General features: G+C 33.2%; 1 protein-coding gene across 1 annotated transcript; it reads left to right on the top strand.

The window, feature by feature from the left end:
• The first annotated feature begins 652 nt into the window (after window positions 1-652).
• LOC112006892 (uncharacterized) lies at window positions 653-10,700 on the top strand. The gene is made up of 7 exons (XM_065770473.1): window positions 653-1,211; window positions 1,339-1,497; window positions 1,620-1,685; window positions 1,767-1,814; window positions 7,845-8,240; window positions 8,276-8,631; window positions 9,862-10,700. The coding sequence occupies exons 1-7, from the start codon at window positions 653-655 to the stop codon at window positions 10,519-10,521; spliced, it is 2,244 nt and encodes a 747-aa protein (XP_065626545.1). The 3' UTR covers window positions 10,522-10,700.
• Window positions 10,701-17,741: the final 7,041 nt, after the last annotated feature.

Here is a 17,741-nt window from a genome sequence, read left to right on the forward strand (position 1 = left end):
TATTTTTTTTTCTTTAATTTTTTATTATTTTTTTTTTTTTTTTTTTTTTTTTTTTTTTTTTTTTTTAATTATTATTATTATTTCACTACTACAATGATTTTTTTTCCCTAAAAAAATGATTTTTTTTTTTTTTATAGAAACTACAGTGATTATTACTATTGTTGTTTGTTGTTGCATTACTAATATTAGGGCTTAAATAGGCTACATTTATATAAATGTAGCAAAATAATATTTTCATTTTCTTCGTTGTGGAACCTTGGATGTTGAACAAATTAATAGGTTATACTCCTAGAAAACATGTCGCCATCTGAAAATCCTCATCACATCAAAATGATTCTATTTTTCCTTAAAAAAAAGTAAAGAAAATGATTCAATTTATGTTTTATACCGTAGAGAAATGAGACATGACTTCATCCACAGTAGAGAAATGTTTTATACCGTTCGAACAGGGATTCGTAACAGTCTTATGTTACAAAAATCGGAAAAGAAGTGCATATATACAAGAGCATCGAATTTAGTATTTATGGCATACGAATAGCCAAAAAGTAGATTCCCCTTCCACTTTCTTAGAAGCACATGATATGATAGCCATGATCTATAAAACAGGAGGGCAGTCACAATGATAGTATGAGACACAACTAATCCACGAGAAATGGAGAGAGATTTGGAGGAAGGAAAAGAGAAAAATTGGGAAACCATTTCAATGCTAAGGAAGCCTTATCTGGCAGCCTTGGGCGGACAATGGGACGTCATGAAAAGCTTCTTCGAAAAAAATCGCGCGCAACTCTGTTCTCAGATGACAGTAGAAGAGGACACTGCGTTTCATATTGCAGCATACAGTGAAGAAAAGGAACTGCTTCAACATTTGGTTAATTTACTACCAGCCTCCTCTAGTTTGTTCGAAGCCTTAAACATGAAGAACACACATGGTAATAATACTTTTCACGAGGTGGCCACGACTGACGGAGTTGAAACAGCAAAATTCTTGGTTAAGAAACTCCAAGAGGTTTATAGACCAGACGAAGGCAAACTAGAAGATCTCCTCAAGGCTGAAAACAAACTGGGTGAAACCCCGATATATAGGGCCGTTGCCCACGGTCAGACAAAAATGGCCAAATATTTGGCGACTAAAGTTGGGGATTTAAGTTCTCACTTTCGAAGAAAAGATGATATGTCCATTCTCCATATTGCTGTCATAGGCCAACACTTCGGTCTCGCTGATCTCTCTTACTGTCTTACTTTCAAATTGTTGAACATTTAAATAACAAACTTTAGTACCCATAATTTTTCTACATATATAAATAGCATGCTTTAACATGCTCTATCTTTCAAATGCAGACACCGCTATATGGCTACTGAGTAAGGACAAGAAACTTGCAGAAAAGAAGGAACAAAATGGCCTGACATGTCTTCACCTGCTAGCGAAAATGCCACATGTTTTCGGAAGTTATTCGGAATTTTCACACATGGGCAAACTGAAGAAATTCCTCTATTATTGTATGTTTCTATGGTTCTATGTGTTGCTCCATTTTCTTAGCGCCCGAAGCATTCTTAATATTATTGTTTAGAACTAACATAGTAACATAATTAATTTGATCATATATACGTTCTTAATACAGGCCTTCCTAGTCAGTTCGAGGATGATGACGTTTCTGATGATGGTAATGAAGCTCAAATACCTTCAGGTGATCAAATAAACACTTTCTTTGTATTCCTTCATTTGTATGCTATTATGCTTCTAACCAAGTATTTTATTCAAAGCGCAGGGATTTTAATTAAAAGATACAGAGCTATGTGGAGGGCCATAGCTAAAGGTGCGACCTTAATTATTTTACTTTGTGGGTATATATACAGTTGACCGGGCACATGTTCTGCATACACTTTAATTTACTTCATAAGTCCTTTTTAATTTTTTAAGCTTTAGAATAAAAATCTTTTGTGTCAATCCTGCATCGAATGAAATACAAAAAATAAGATAGAAAATATTTATTCACACATACTTACAAATACAAATCCCTTATATTATTTTTTATATATCACTCTATATTCTACCTATAACGTACTTGTTATATATTGATTTTACCTTATAAAATAATTGGAGTTGAAAATGAAAAAAAAAAAAATTATACACATAGCAAGGTGTGATTAATAGAATATAAAGTGATATACAAAAAATAATTCAAATGATTTGTATTCCATACTTACACGGCTATACCTATAACCAATAGAGATTATTCTCATTAAAACATGAAAGGAAGAGAAATCTAGTGTTTTACTATAAAATCCATTAATTGGATTTAGGCCCCTTCCTCTATTTGGAAAATTTTCGCTACAACGGGATAAAACTTTTTTTTTTTTAGTACAAAAGTAGAACTTGAGAGGAATAATAATATTTAACACAATCCACAAATACAATTCGTATTTTTTGTGGGTTAATATTTTGTGGAAATGGGTTTGGGGCGGAGAGCAAGCAAGCCACTTTAACACAATTAATATATAAGTCAATTTTTTGTTGATCTATGTTAGGTACTATATATGTGTATAGATTTATCGGCAAACACGTGAACATAAACCTACCTAAATAGTAAATATAGATCATAGTGTCCATAGAAATGATTATACAATACTCAAAATACTGCCAAGACAGCGTACAAGAACATGAAGTTGTAGATTCAAGGAATTAGAATTTAACAATTTCGACCTATCGAAAGTCGATTTCTAGAATTTATATTTCAGCTCATTAAGCCTAGTAAGTGATTTGGGTTTCAGTCCAACTACACTTAGTATTTAAGTGAAAGCCTAATGTACGCTTTCTAAGACTTGGGAGACACTCTTTTGAGAACTAAGAGGTTTTGTACCTTCTACTCTTTCAAGCCGTTACTAAAGAACACACACATACTGATTAAACTGATGGAATCAAGAGGTTAACTTTCAACCATCAAGTATACTGGAGATCTAAAGCTTCAATAGGATTTTGAAGTGCATGGATTGGGGGTTCACATTGAAGCAGTTCACTATAAAGGAAGTTTATGGGATGTAGAGCACAGTTCGGTAATTAAAGTTAGATTTACTATGAATTGTTATTCTTGATTGTAAATCTTTAGCTTATAGTGAATCTATTACCTCAAGATTGATTAGGCCAAGTCCTCTTAGGTTTTTTCCTTTGAAATAAGTTGTTTCATAAGATTTTCTAGGTCATCATATCGTGTCTTAGTTAATTTTTAACAATTGCATGATAGTATATTTGTTTGTTTAACCTAATGCTTTCATAATTAATTTAATTAACAACTTGACCTTAAAACTGGGTAAACACTGTTTATTTAGGGGTCTAAATCTAAAAATCACCTTTATTAGCAATAAACACAAAATGATCTCATTCTTTATTCATGTCAATATGGGTTAAACCGTTTTGACACGAAGTCATTTAACTAAATAAATAGTATTTTTATCCAACATGAATTTGAATTGTAAATACTGAAGCAAATGCTTAAGAATATTAATGAATAATTTGTTAAAAATCTAAAGTCTCTAACATTTTTACTCAAAACAAAGAAAATTCCCTATTTAATTTTATCTTTCTTAAATTGTTTATAACTAAATTTGAGTGAAATTTCATTGATTTGAAATAAAAAATTGTAGGTTGTATTATACAAGTACTTTAATTGATGTTATTATGAAATAGAATTTGTATAAAATATATTTATTTATATTTATTATAATTTATATGCTTATAATATATAAAAACATATTAACCATTTTGTGTCATATTCTTGGGTAAATTACACTTTATCACCTTAAATTATCCTCTAAATTACACTTTATACTATAAACTTTCAAAATGCACAGTTTACACCCTAATTATGTTGTTATCTTGGATGGCAAAGACCATATTGCCCCTATTCTCAATCTCTTAAAAACAAATATAGAATTTACTTTTTGTTACCCTAAACTATACTTTCAATTACACTTTACATCTTAAACTTTGGTTTTCCATCCAAAATAATGGTAGAATTGATGGTCCCTTAAAAACAAATACAGAATTTACTTTTTGTTACCCTAAACTATACTTTCAATTACACTTTGCATCTTAAACTTTGGTTTTCCATCCAAAATAATGGTAGAATTGATGGTAGGGTGCAAAGTGTAACATGATTTATAGTTTAGAGTACTAATTGTGCGCACATTTCAGAAGTTTATTGTGCAAAGTGTAATTTGAGATATAGTTTAAAGTGACAAAGTGTAATTAGCCCTATATTCTTTAGATGGGTTGAAACGAGTCATTCACTAATACAATATATTTGTTAAACAAGTTGGGACATTGTATCAGTTTCCAACACATAGTGTTTATTAAACACGGAGGTCGTGTCGTGTCAACCCACATACTATAAAAGGGTCATGTGAATAGTGAAGAGTTTTGATACAATTATCAAATGAGTCGAATTAGGGTAGATTCATCATTCATGTAGTAAAATATCCCTACTTTGACACAACTTTCCGATATGATATGAACACGATCAGCCAACATGAATTGTCTTCCCTCCTCTAGAGTATAGATTAGGAGTTATCCTTTAATTATGTAGGAGAAAAAAAAATTATTATTTCTATAAAATAATGGGCCTAGTATTACATGACTCCCGATCATTATTGAATGAATATACTAAATTCTAAATATGGATGGGGTGTTCATTATACAAAATTTTGATATTCTGTAGTCACTTATGCGATCTTCAATTTAAAACTATAAAGAGAGAAAGAGGATTAAAATTTACAAGTTATTGAGTTAATATTATATCAGTTGATGTGAACAGGTATAAATTGAGATAATTGTTGACAATTAAATTTTAAATTGGGATTAACCATACTATTCGTTTCTTAAATATAATCAGTTTCATTTTTATCCTCAATTTTTTTTCCTGTGTTAATTCAAACCTTCTAATTTAAGAAAATAAAGAATTATTTCTTTTTTTCTTTTTTTGCTAATTTAGTTCTTCCATCTATTTTTTTTGTCCATTTATCGCTTAGTTGGTTTAATTTATCTAATGCGCTAATGAATTCATTACATCTGGTTTTGTGTTCTTTGACTAAATCACGGTTCATAAAGTCAATATTTTCTGCTTTTTTTCTTTTTTGAGAAATCATATTTTCTGAAATACAATATCCACTTTGGTAATACAATATTAATTTTTTTTTTTAATTTTTTTGAAACATTTAATTATATGTATTCACCACACTCGCCCATTTTTTTTATCCCTTTGCCTCTCCTACCCAATAATGCCAATTAGCCACCCCAAGACCTGCTCATTTCTCAAAGCTTCTTCTTCCTCTGTTTCCAAGATATTCGCTGCTGCTCCTTTATCAATTACTAATCTCTCAGTTTCTCCTCTGCAATTCAGTCCCTTTGATATGCTCATTCCCTTGCAATTGTAGGAGCCATAGTGCTGATTGGGACTCTTCGTGAGCATTAGCATTGAGGGGGTTGTTAAACCCCCCAAGTTGCGATTTTAGCAACCCACCCGCTCAAATTCAGCTTCATCTGGGGTGAGTTGCTAAAAATTTTTAGCAACCATGAATAGTAAGGTTGTATATATATAGCCTACTATTCATAGTTGCTAAATATAAAAATAAATATAAAAGTACCAAAATGAAGAAAGAGAGATAGAAGAGAAGAGAAGAGAGAGAATGAGTTGATAGGATAGTTTATATTATTTTATTGAATTGTATGTAAAAATAAACTAGGATGTTGGCTGTATTGTTGAATGGGTTAGTAAAATTAATAGATAAAATAGTGTTTGAGAATGTAAAATAAATATTTTTTTACATCCTCCATTGCTAGTGCTCTCACATGAGAGTCATAGCTCCTGTCATTGAACGTTTTCATGGGTACAGTAGCATCTATTTAGAAAAGGTTAAGGAGATTGAGGGAAAATGAATAGTTATCAAAATTTCATTATTGTTTGTCATCACTTTTTTCCTTTTTTTGGTTGTTGGTGAGAATAGTCATCACTCTTTTTTGAAGGAAAAGAAAAAGAAAATATGAATGAAATCAATCACGTAACAACTCAATAAGTTTATGGTATATAATTTGTAAAGTTGTAATTTACAACTATATTTTTGTTGGCTTCAATTCCGTGCCAAATTTGATTATAATTTTATTCAATCTTATATACCTTGTATTTCATGTCAGATTTATTTGTAAGGGTTGTGTGTGTGAGAGAGAAAGTGTAAAGACTCAAGGCAAATTGAAGACTAACCTGTTTTCGCAGGTAGCTCGCAAGTAAGCTTCCCACGAAGTAATGCATATGCCCTGTATATGACTAGAATGTTAAGAGTCAAGATAGGATGGAGACAGCTGGTTTTCGCGAGTACCTCATAGGTAAGACCTTCTCGCGAGATACCAGGGAAACATTCTGTTTTGCTGAACTATCATATCTAATACACACTTTCTGTACCCACACTATATACACCCCCATTACCCACATATGTTGAGGAGTGTTTCTAAGAGAAAACCCTAGCTACAAACTTTTAGAGTTAGAGATTGTTATACCCACAATTCTCTACACAATTACTTGTGGATTTTTCTCAACTCCTACCTCTCTATTTCTATACCATTGAGAGGTTGATAGCTCAAACACTTACCACACCTTTTTAGAGTGTCAAGTGAGGTTTTGGTCCTGCTGGGAAGCATTGAAAAAAGCCAAGTTTTGGCTGATGCAATCGGGCGTATTGCGAGATCCGGAGAGTTAGACAAGACATAGTTCCGAGAAACCTTGTTGGAGTAGGAGCTTAGAGGGCTTAGGTGCATTGGGTAGACTAAACTTGGAAGGTCTCTTGCTATTTGTGTATCCCAACTGATTGTTTAGTGGATCGATTACCGCTTGGAGGGTGGCAGAGAGATTTTTCGCCAAGTTCTTCAGTTTCCTCTTCGATAACACATCGGCATGTTATTTTGTGTTTGCATTCTTCTTTTCTACTCTTTTACTTTCATTGTACTGTTGTGTTATAATGATTATGGGTTAGAGTAGTTTATTTGTTTATCTGCTCATATTTAGTCTATTCCACACTTAGTTTAAGTTAGAGTAAAATCAATCGGGACAAAATGGGCTTCTGCCCTTTTCGGGTAAATTATATAGGGAAATATCCCTCTTTTAAAACTCGATTTTTGATAAATAGAGTTAGAAAAAAAAAAAAATTAAAGCTCTATAGTGGCGTTTTAAGGAGTCTATAGTGACGTTTTTTAACTCGACTTCAAAAAAATCGAGTTATAGGTAAAAAAATGCCACTATAGGTCGATTTCATTGCCTATAACTCGATTTCAATGAAATCGAGTTAAAAAATGTCACTATAAGTCCTTAAAACGTCACTATAAGCTCCTTAAAACGTCACTATAGGCTCCTTAAAAACGTCATTATAGGCTCCTTAAAAACGCTATTATAGGGCCTAACTCCATTTATCAAAAATTGAGTTTTAAAAGATGAACATTTCCCTATATAATTTGCCCAAAAATGGCAAAAGCCCATTTTGTCCAAATCAATCGAGCCGTAATTTTAATTTAGGGGTCTAAATAGCTCTTATATTTTCACACATTTTCGAGCTTTTATAATTCAATTTTATACTCCTATATCAAAACAAAGTTAATCTCATCAATCTTTGACATGGTGATATCTACATGTTGAATTATTATATGGATAATTTGGTCTACTTGTTACAAGAGATACTATCTTAAAAAAAAAATATTTAAAAAATAAATAAAATTAAGTTGATGTTATTTTGGTCAAGATACATAGTGGCCTCTCTCTCTCTCTCTCATGCATATATGATACTGATACATCATGTATATTGTATAGGATGGCCGGCTATTGATAAACTCTGGAAGATGAAGAGAACGCATTCATCAGCTTCAGAACTCACTGAGTCGCTAGTGAAGGCAGATTATACGTGGAAGGCTTTTCCTCGTGAATTAAATAATGAAGACAAGACGATTTCCTTAGTGAAAGTAGACACCTCTATTGAGCTTGTTCGCGAACAAGGCCAAACATCTGGTACAAAGGAAGTGGGAGGAGAAGGCACATCCAAGGGACAACCCAGTGAAAGAAATCATCAGAAATCTTACCACCCATTGCTTGAAGCAGCCAGCAATGGCATAGTAGAAATATTTGACAAGATGATTGAATCGTATCCACAGGTAATTGAGTACATCAGTAACGATGAGGAAAACATATTGCATGTGGCCATTGGCCACCGTCAGAGGGATATATATCGTCGGGATCCAAGGGACAACCCAGTGAAAGAAATCATCAGAAATCTTACCACCCATTGCTTGAAGCAGCCAGCAATGGCATAGTAGAAATATTTGACAAGATGATTGAATCGTATCCACAGGTAATTGAGTACATCAGTAACGATGAGGAAAACATATTGCATGTGGCCATTGGCCACCGTCAGAGGGATATATATCGTCGGGTAAAGAAGATGGAAGTGATAATGAAGTGTAGATTGGTTTCGCAGATTGATAAGAATGGCGACACCCTATTGCATCATGTAGCTTTAGGGAAGACACATCATGGAAGAGAGTCAAAAATACAAGCTGCAGGTCCTGCTTTCCAATTGCAAGAGGAATTGAGCTGGCTTAAGGTAAGCTAGCTCTATCTAGTATTAATTTTTGATAATTGGAAAAGACATGATTTGAACCTTTGATGTATTGTTTGAAAAAACCAAGAGGTGAAAATCAATTTTTTCTACTAGGCTCTTAGTAATATATGTTTTATTATATAAAATATAAAATAATAGATATGTAATAATCACAATGCTAAATCAAAAAAAAAATTTATTTTCTTCATAGAACATGTCCTAAAATATAAAAATCATATTATCTTTTTAAGCCATATATATATATATATATTTATAGACACACACTCTCAATGTTAAGTCGAGGAACACATCTTTAGCATTGAGTTCCTATAGATTTTACTCTTAATTCAATGACTCGGGGCCTACCTAATTACCTTTTCTTTTATAAAATATATTTACAATTTTAGGGTTAAGAGTTTCAAAAGTATCACCTAATTTCCCCAGAAAATTTAAATTGACCCAAATACATCTAAAAAGTGAAAATGAGTTGTTAACCCATACTTATAGCCCCTTTCTTTATTTATTTATTTTTTAAGTTAAAAAATACCTAAATAGGCTAAACTCAAGTGGTTCATCCATTTTTAAGACGTTAAATAACCACTTCAAAAAATGATGTCAACTTGTAGACAAACTACTAGGAATTTGAAATTTTCGGGTGATGGTGGGGATAACAATTAAAAAAAGTCTCCAAATTTTATATATATGAAAAATTGGTATCAAAATAAAAAATTGGTCCAAGGAAAACTATAGAAACAAATTGGTCACTTAATCTATTCATGTGATTACTGAAATACAGTGAAACCTTGTGTACATGTGTCTTAATTATGAATTATGAATTTTTGTGAACATCAGATATGTTAAACTTGAGATTTGGGTGCCATGATGATCTCTGGTTAGACAAAAATGACTTTTTTGTGTATTTTTTTATTTATTTATTTACTTAGATAACTATTGGAAAATTATGGAATATGAAATTTGATAGTAAACATAAATTTTATTTGGCTTGTAAATAATGGACAAGTCAGTAACTTGATTTTTTTCAAAAAGAGAAAAGTGAATAATTTGGATACAATTATTTTGGTTTTTTGTTGAAATTGTATTAGTACCAAATAAATTCTAGTCGTTTTGATTTTCATTATTAAAATTTTATTAGAGTTATATATATATATATATGATGTTAGTTTGGTAGTGTAGAATGAAGCTCATTTTTGTTGACTAATTGTCTCTACGCAGCATGTGCGGAAGATAATTCCCTCCCATTATATCATGCACTGCAACAATAAAGGTAAGACTGCAGACGAGTTATTTCAAGATACACATGCTGACCTTCTCAAGCTGGCGCAACAGTGGATAAAGGAGACCTCTCAATCGTGCTCTGCAGTTTCTGTCCTTGTTGCCACTGTAGTTTTCGCTGCTGCCTACACCGTCCCTGGAGGTAACGATGCTTCAGGCCGTCCTAATTTCATCGACTCTCCATTCTTCGTCCTCTTCACCATCATGGATGTTATTTCCCTTGCGTGCTCCTTGACTTCTGTTGTCATGTTCCTCTCCATCCTCTCGTCTCCATTTGAGTATGAAAATTTCAAGGCATCTCTCCCTCGGAAGCTAATAATCGGCTTCACATTGCTCTTCTTCTCCGTGACAACGACCATGCTTTCTTTCGCAGCAACTATTTTTCTCCTCCTTCATTTTCAAAAGAAAGCTTGGACTAAAACTCTGATTTATACTGCTGCATTCCTCCCTGTCTCTATGTTTGCGCTTATGCAGTTCCCGTTGTATGCTGCATTCAACAAATTATTGCGCACCCTTACCAACAAAATAGAGAAGAAGGTATATCCCCAAAAATTCCTTCCTCCTTACTTGAGGACCAAGAAGCTCAATAAACTCTCATGAGAATAGGCTTTTGGATTTTGACTATAAGGTGGTGTTCATTTTGTTCCCATCATGCGCCGAATGTCAAAGACCTGTTATCATAATGTATTGACATTAATCTATATGTAATATGACAACGAGAAGTTAGATATTTCTCTTCAGTGTGTGCTTTGATTAGTGATAAAGAAACTTCATTTACTGTAGCGAAACCAAGAAAAAAAGAAACCCAAATTATCATTTTGATTCCTATATTTTAGTGATCAATTTGGTTCTTATTATTTTTAATTTGTAGTCAATTTTGTTCTTACTATTAACTTGTTTTGTTTATGGATAACAAAGTAGAACCTATTCAAAACTTTTAACCAAAAAAATCTTAGTATCTTTTTTTTTGAGTGGTGTGTATTTCACACACATGTTTGCACACAAAGTACATACATTCACTTTTTTTGTATTAAAGTGGTGACTTGATGGACTTGAAATCATGAATTTTAAGCAGAAATTGTGATTTCAAGTCACGAGGTCAGTGCAAAAAAGTGAATGTGTATACTTTGTAAATACAAATTTTCTTACCACTTTTTGTGTACTACTCTATATTCCATCAATCAATGCTTGTCATGTTTTGATTTTACTTTCCTTATAAAATAATTGAAGTTTTAAATAAAAAGTAATAATACATATGGTAAGTAGTAATTGGTAGAATATAGAGTGCTACATAAAATGTGGTACAAAATATTTGCATTCGTACCTTGTATGCAATAGTGAGTGTGCACTCGTTATTACCTTTTTTTTTTTTCTTAGGTTAAAAAATAATAATTCATTCCTATACCCCTGATTCATGCATGTATATCATGTATATTGTATAGAATGTCTGACTATCGATGAACTTTGGAAGATGAAGATAAATCAAATATCTGCTTTAGAACCCACTGAGTTGCCGGTAAAGGCAGATTCTACGTGGGCATCCAGTCTTAAAGTAAAAGACAATGTGATTTCCCTATAGCTAGCGAAGAGGCGGAGGCAAAGACGGTGAAATTTCAAAGACCGAAACAAAGTAGCATACTAAAAAGGCAATTCGGCAACACTGCATCAAATCTACATGGGTGTGCAGCTAATCCACCAACTCGCCTAAACCAACCTGATCCAACCCAAGCTTAATATTTGTTTTGGGTCATGAATTCTTTTACTTAAGAATTTTGTTAGGTTTAGCTTGTACCCCTTCAAAAAATTCTCTCTCTCCGCCTGCAAGCATCACCATAACATCAATCACCTCATCTCTCGTGGGGTTCTCTAATTCACCAATCCATCCCCACAATAAGATTTAAACAAGTATTCCATTACAAACCGTAGAATAAAAGTTTGAATTGAATTTATGTAGAAAAGAGCATCGAAATTTAGTCTTTATATTATTCCTTTATACTGTTTAGAAACTTTACTGTTTAACTCAGCAAAGTAGATACCCTTGCACTCTCCATTATCAGATCTTTTTTCTTGTTTCGACTGTGATGCTCCACAAGTTGAAATGCAAAGAGTGGGATAGTCTAATACAAATAGCCTAGCTAAGATTTATTTATTATTAGTTTTTTTGATAACTGAAAGTCGAGGGTGGAGAGATGAACCTTAGACGTCCCCGATTCCTCGTCGATGCCAATTTAGTTATAATTCACTTGACAATAGTTAGCTAAGAATCGAGTTGCTTTTTAGTTTATAAAGACATATTCTTTGCCCTAATTTATAGGGTATGGCTTCTTTTTTTCTTTTTCTTTTTTTCAGTGATAGAAATGAAAAAAAAAAAAAAAAAAAGAAGAAGAAGAAAGAAGGAAAAAAAGCCACTAATAACATAAAATATTATAATTGATTTATAGGGTATGGCTTTTTTTCTTTTTTTTTTTTCTTTTTTTTTTTCATGTAGACCCTCGTCCTTCATTAGTTAGACAAGATTAGAATTTGCGTCAATTAGCCACAATATATATTTCGTTTAAAATGTACACTATCATAATTATTATAATAAAAATCTTTATTTTATGTAGAGCTGTATGGATCCCATTCATTCTAATTTGTGTCATTTGAAAGTATTTGACTTTGTTAGGTCCAACAAACTAGGTGTTGGCAACCAATGACCAAAAGATTGAGTCTTGTTGAAGTTTTAATGTAAACTAATAAGTCTAAAACGAAAGCTCAAGATTATCTAATGAAAACCAAGAATCTGTCAATTTGACTGCTGGCTCAACACCTTCCTCGACCAATCAAGAAAAGTTCAACTGCTGTTCGATCCCTAGTTCAACTGATCAAGAATCGTAGATTCCTTTTTTTTTTTTTTACTCCAGATTTGACGTGATTTATTAAGTTAGCTGTATACGTGGGTTTTGTAACCCTAATAGAGAGTCTATATAAAGGCCTATTAAACATGACTTATTAAGAGGTTAGAGAGGCGGAAACCCTAAACTATTCAGAGAATAGATATGAGTCTCCACCTATTTAACCTATGAGAGTTCTAAAAACATATAGCCAATGTCATAAATAGGGAAGTTTGTGTGCAACCAGTTAGCCGTAGTTGCTAATCAAACTTTTGAGTGGAGATCTTAGAGTCACAAATAGAGGAGTTGGTATTCAATAGTCCAATATAGAGGAGTCTGTGGATTCGAAACTACGTGTAATCACACTAGTAAGTTCCATATGAGGTAGCAATATATTTAAGGTTAAATCTATTGTACAAACTTTGATTCTATTAATGGATATGTTGTCTCAAAGATTGTTTATATTAAATCATCTCCAGGTTTTTTTTACTTTGAAACCACAGTTTCACAAGTTTTCCTAGGTCATCATATTGTTTTCTTCTATTATTTCTACTAGATTTACTGTTTTATTGTTTTATTGGTGATATATTTAATTAGTGACAATTAACCTGGAAATCAACCTGAATTCATAATTGGTTAATTTATTTGAAGTTGATTATTTCTACTATAAATCAACCAAGGGGGTCTAAAAAACCTAACAGACTTGTTGTGCCGTTTTGCCTTATTTGCAGATTTTTGAAACGACAAAGATGACTGATCCCCATGAAGGGCCTTCCTCACGATGCTCCAATTCATGAAATTTATTTTTCTGGATTAGTTAAGCAAAATAGGCTCCATTCTTCATTATGCAATTAGCCTTCAAGCGGAAGAGTACATAATTATTAATTAATACTTAATACAAAACAATGAGACATGACTTCATCCACACTAGTGCTGTAACTGAAGAAAAGTTATGTTCCTTTCGTACAAAGATTCATAAGAGTCTTCTATTACAAAATCGTAGAAGAAACGCAACTGCAAAAGAGCATCAAATTTAGTATTTATACCATATGTTTCCGAACAATAATAACGAAAAAGTAGATACCTTTCCACTATCTTAGAAGCACATGATGATATGATAGCCATCTATAAAACCAAAGCGCAGTCATAAAGATGACATGTGACACAACTAATCCACGCTGCAAATTAAGAGAGAGATGGCGAGAGATTTGGAGAGAGGAAATTAGAAGAAGAGGGAGAGAGCGACTCTTTCCAAAGGCTAAGAGCATTCACAGCAGTGGAGCTAAAAATATAGCTATTTGGCACCACAAAAAGTTATTTTGTCTATTTTACCTACTTACATGCTGCAGTTGTGGATCTATTTTAACTTTCAACATAATAAAATATTATAAATATCACAATAAAATAATATATCCACACAAACTTCCTAGATTTTCTTAGAGTTTCTTGGTAGCCAAACATAGCAACCCACACCCAACATAGCACAAACATCCACCACCACCAGTCCACAGCAGAAGAAAAAAAAAAAAAAAAAAAAAAACCCAAATCCTCAATCTTTTTCCTCAATCCAGACCAAAAAAAGACAAACCCACACGTCGATGTTGCCCAAGCTATCAACATCCTTGCTGATGCTTTGGTTTCCGATTATGCTACATCTCTCTCTCAACTTCAATCTTATCGCTCTACCTGTGGGTCTAAGACGGATGGTGGATCGGTGGCGTAGGTCTGAGGTGAATGGCAGCGTGAGTTTGAGGTTGATCAACGGCTTGGGATGATTGGTGGGTCGATGACGTCGAGCTTTGGTGGTGGCGACGTTGGCGATGAGTTGAGCTGGCAGCGGTAAATAGAGTGAGCTTGAGATATTGGAGTTGAGAGAGTGAGCTTAAGAGAGATGAGCTTTAGATGAGATGAGAGTGAATGAGAGAGAGAGACACGGTGTGATAAAAGAATGAAAAAAAAGAAGAAGCTAGTTGTATTATTTTAATCCCCGACTAGAATAAAAAATAAAAAAAATAAAAAATTTAGCTCTCAGCTATAGTGTACATCTATCTATAGATATGCACTGTAGCAATGAAGCTAAAGAAAATAGCTATAGCTCCACTGTTGGATGGTGGTTTTTTGTGTTTTGGTAGAGCTAAAATAGTTATATAACTATTTTAGCTCCATTACTGCAAGTGCTTTAAGTGTAACGGCCCAGCCCAAAATAAATAAATAAATAAAGAAGCTATGGTCAGATTTTTAGTTGCTTTCACATGTGCTCACCTACCCCACTCACTTCACCACCACACAAATATCATCTCACTCTCTTGGCCAATCAACAAGGGTCCTTTATGCTTGATTTTTTTTCATTCTCTCACAAAATACAAACACTCATCTCACAGACTCTCATCCTCCCACCAATGTACCTCCTTCCCCACCATCTCCACCATCTTTTCACGTCAAGATCACCGGATAACTCTTTAGGAATCTCTAAGGCATAAGGATTTTTGGAAATTAACCATGTTGCATAAACGTTTTTTTGGGTCAAACACGTTTTAGAAATTATTTGTGGAACTATGTTTTCTTAAAGAGTACTATGTTGTGGCCCTGTTATATATGACTATTTAAGAAAAGTGCATCATATTTGGTAATGCATAGGGGAAATGTATGATTTGTTAGTTTGGAAAAGATAAGCATCTTTTATAAAATTTTTGGGAATGAATTTTATGAATTTATTGCATTATTTGCAAATTCTAAAGATGCTTTATCTTAGCTCGTATTATTTGGAAAATTTATACAAAATACTTATGACAAGAAATGGTTTTGAGGACCTTGAGAATATTATGGATATTTGGTTATTGAAATATTTTATGAAACTACTTGGAAGTGAACTGTATATTTCAAATACATTAACTTGTAAGCTTTTGATGTGGATTTGTCATTGTGCCATGATATTTGTGATTACCCCGTCTGTGTGGCGACCCTGTTTGTGTGATGACCTTGTCTATGTGACGACCCATTTGTGTGACAACTCCATTTGTGTGATGACCCCGTCTATGTGATGACCTTGTCATGTGACCTTGGGTGAGGTGATTGGTTTTGAAATGGTATTGAATATACTTATGGCTCACATTGACTAATATGTAGTTTCATAGTTATTTTGGGAAGCTTAATGCTACAATAGATCTATAATTCTTGTCATGATATTTAGGAAATTTAATTTGCAGAATTCAAATGGAAATCCCCAAAATTATAGCATGTTTGTAAAATGCTCATTATCATGAAATTGCATTTCCCCCACTCCCATTAATTATGCTACTTACTGGACTTTGTCTCATTCCATTATTTTACAAACTTTTCAGAGTATGCAACAATCATTTTAAGACATCTTTTTGGAGACTAATAGTAGTTAGACTAACTACTAATGGAGGCTGAACTTTTATAATGGAGATATTTAGGTGATGTACACCATAGAATAGACTTGACTTATTCTTTTGTATATTATAATGGTTATGACTTTATTTCCACTGATGGGACAAGTTATTGATATGTAATTATATTTATTCAGACCTCTATTAATTTGTGGCCAATGATTCTTGTAATTATTGCATAAAGCTTCAACTTACTTTGAGAGTGTGACACTAAGGAAGCCCTATCTGGCAGTCTTGAAGGGAGAATGGGATACAATGAAAGACTACTTCAAAAATAATCCCAAGGACCTCTTTTCTCCTTTGTCAATTGACGAGGACACTGCGTTTCATATTGCAGCATACAGCGAAGGAAAGGAACTGCTTCAATGTTTGACTGATCTCGTAGAACAACCCTCTAGTTTATTCGATGCCTTACAGATGAAGAACATACACGGTAATAATACTTTTCACGAGGTGGCAATAACTGAAAGAGTTGAAACAGCAGAATTCTTGGTTAAGAAACTCCAGCGGGTGTATAGACTAGACGATGGCAAACTAGAAGAGCTTCTCAAGGACAAAAACAATCTGGGTGAAACCCGATATATAGGGCCGTTGCCCTCGGTCAGACAAAAATGGCCAAATATTTGGCTACTAAAGTTGGGGATTTAAGTTATCACTTTGGAAGAAAAGACCAGATGTCCATTCTCCATATTGCTGTCATAGGCCAACACTTCGGTCTCTTTGATCTCTCTTATTGTCTTACTTTCAAAATGTTGAAATAAGAAACTTTAGTACACATAATTTTAATACATATATAAATAGCATGCTTTAACATGCTCTATCTTTCAGATGCAAACACCGCTTTATGGGTACTGAGTAGGGGTGGCAAATGAACGGGTTGGATGTGTAATTACCTATTTATCCATTTATGACCTATTTATATATAAATTAATTATTCATTACTTGTCCAACCCATTTAATTAGTAACCCACCCATTTAATCCAATATGACCCAAATAAATAAATAACTTGTTACTAGATTTTCCCATTAAGTTAACAACTACAAAATTTCTCATAAACCAAACAGGACCTTGAAAATCGGATTAAAATGTTTCAGCTTCATTTTCTCATCAACCACTTCATTTTCATTTATTTTTCCAAACTTTCTCACAAACCAAATAAAATTTCTCCTCACCCAGACCAATACCTAGCTAATCAAACAATATATTGAGCAAACAAACAAATATTCATAGAACTAACTTGAACTTTAGTCTATACTCTGAAATAAATTTTTTCCCTAATTTTCTCAAAACTTTCTCATCAATAAGCATTTTCAAAAGTGTACCCTTAGACGAATCCCAAATCTTACAACTCCCATCGTGACTCGCCGATACAATCAACGACCCATCTCGATTGAAATGCACAAACGTAATAGGCATAGAATGTGCCTTGAGCGCATGCAAACACTTCCCAGTCTTCACCTCCCAAACATGCACCGTTTCATCGAAAGACCCAGACAATATCAGATTCGATTGGAGGCTGAAGTTGACATAGAAGAA

Source organism: Quercus suber, unplaced genomic scaffold (genome assembly GCF_002906115.3).
Source record: "Quercus suber isolate HL8 unplaced genomic scaffold, Cork oak 2.0 scaffold_31, whole genome shotgun sequence".
NCBI classification, from domain to species: domain Eukaryota; kingdom Viridiplantae; phylum Streptophyta; class Magnoliopsida; order Fagales; family Fagaceae; genus Quercus; species Quercus suber.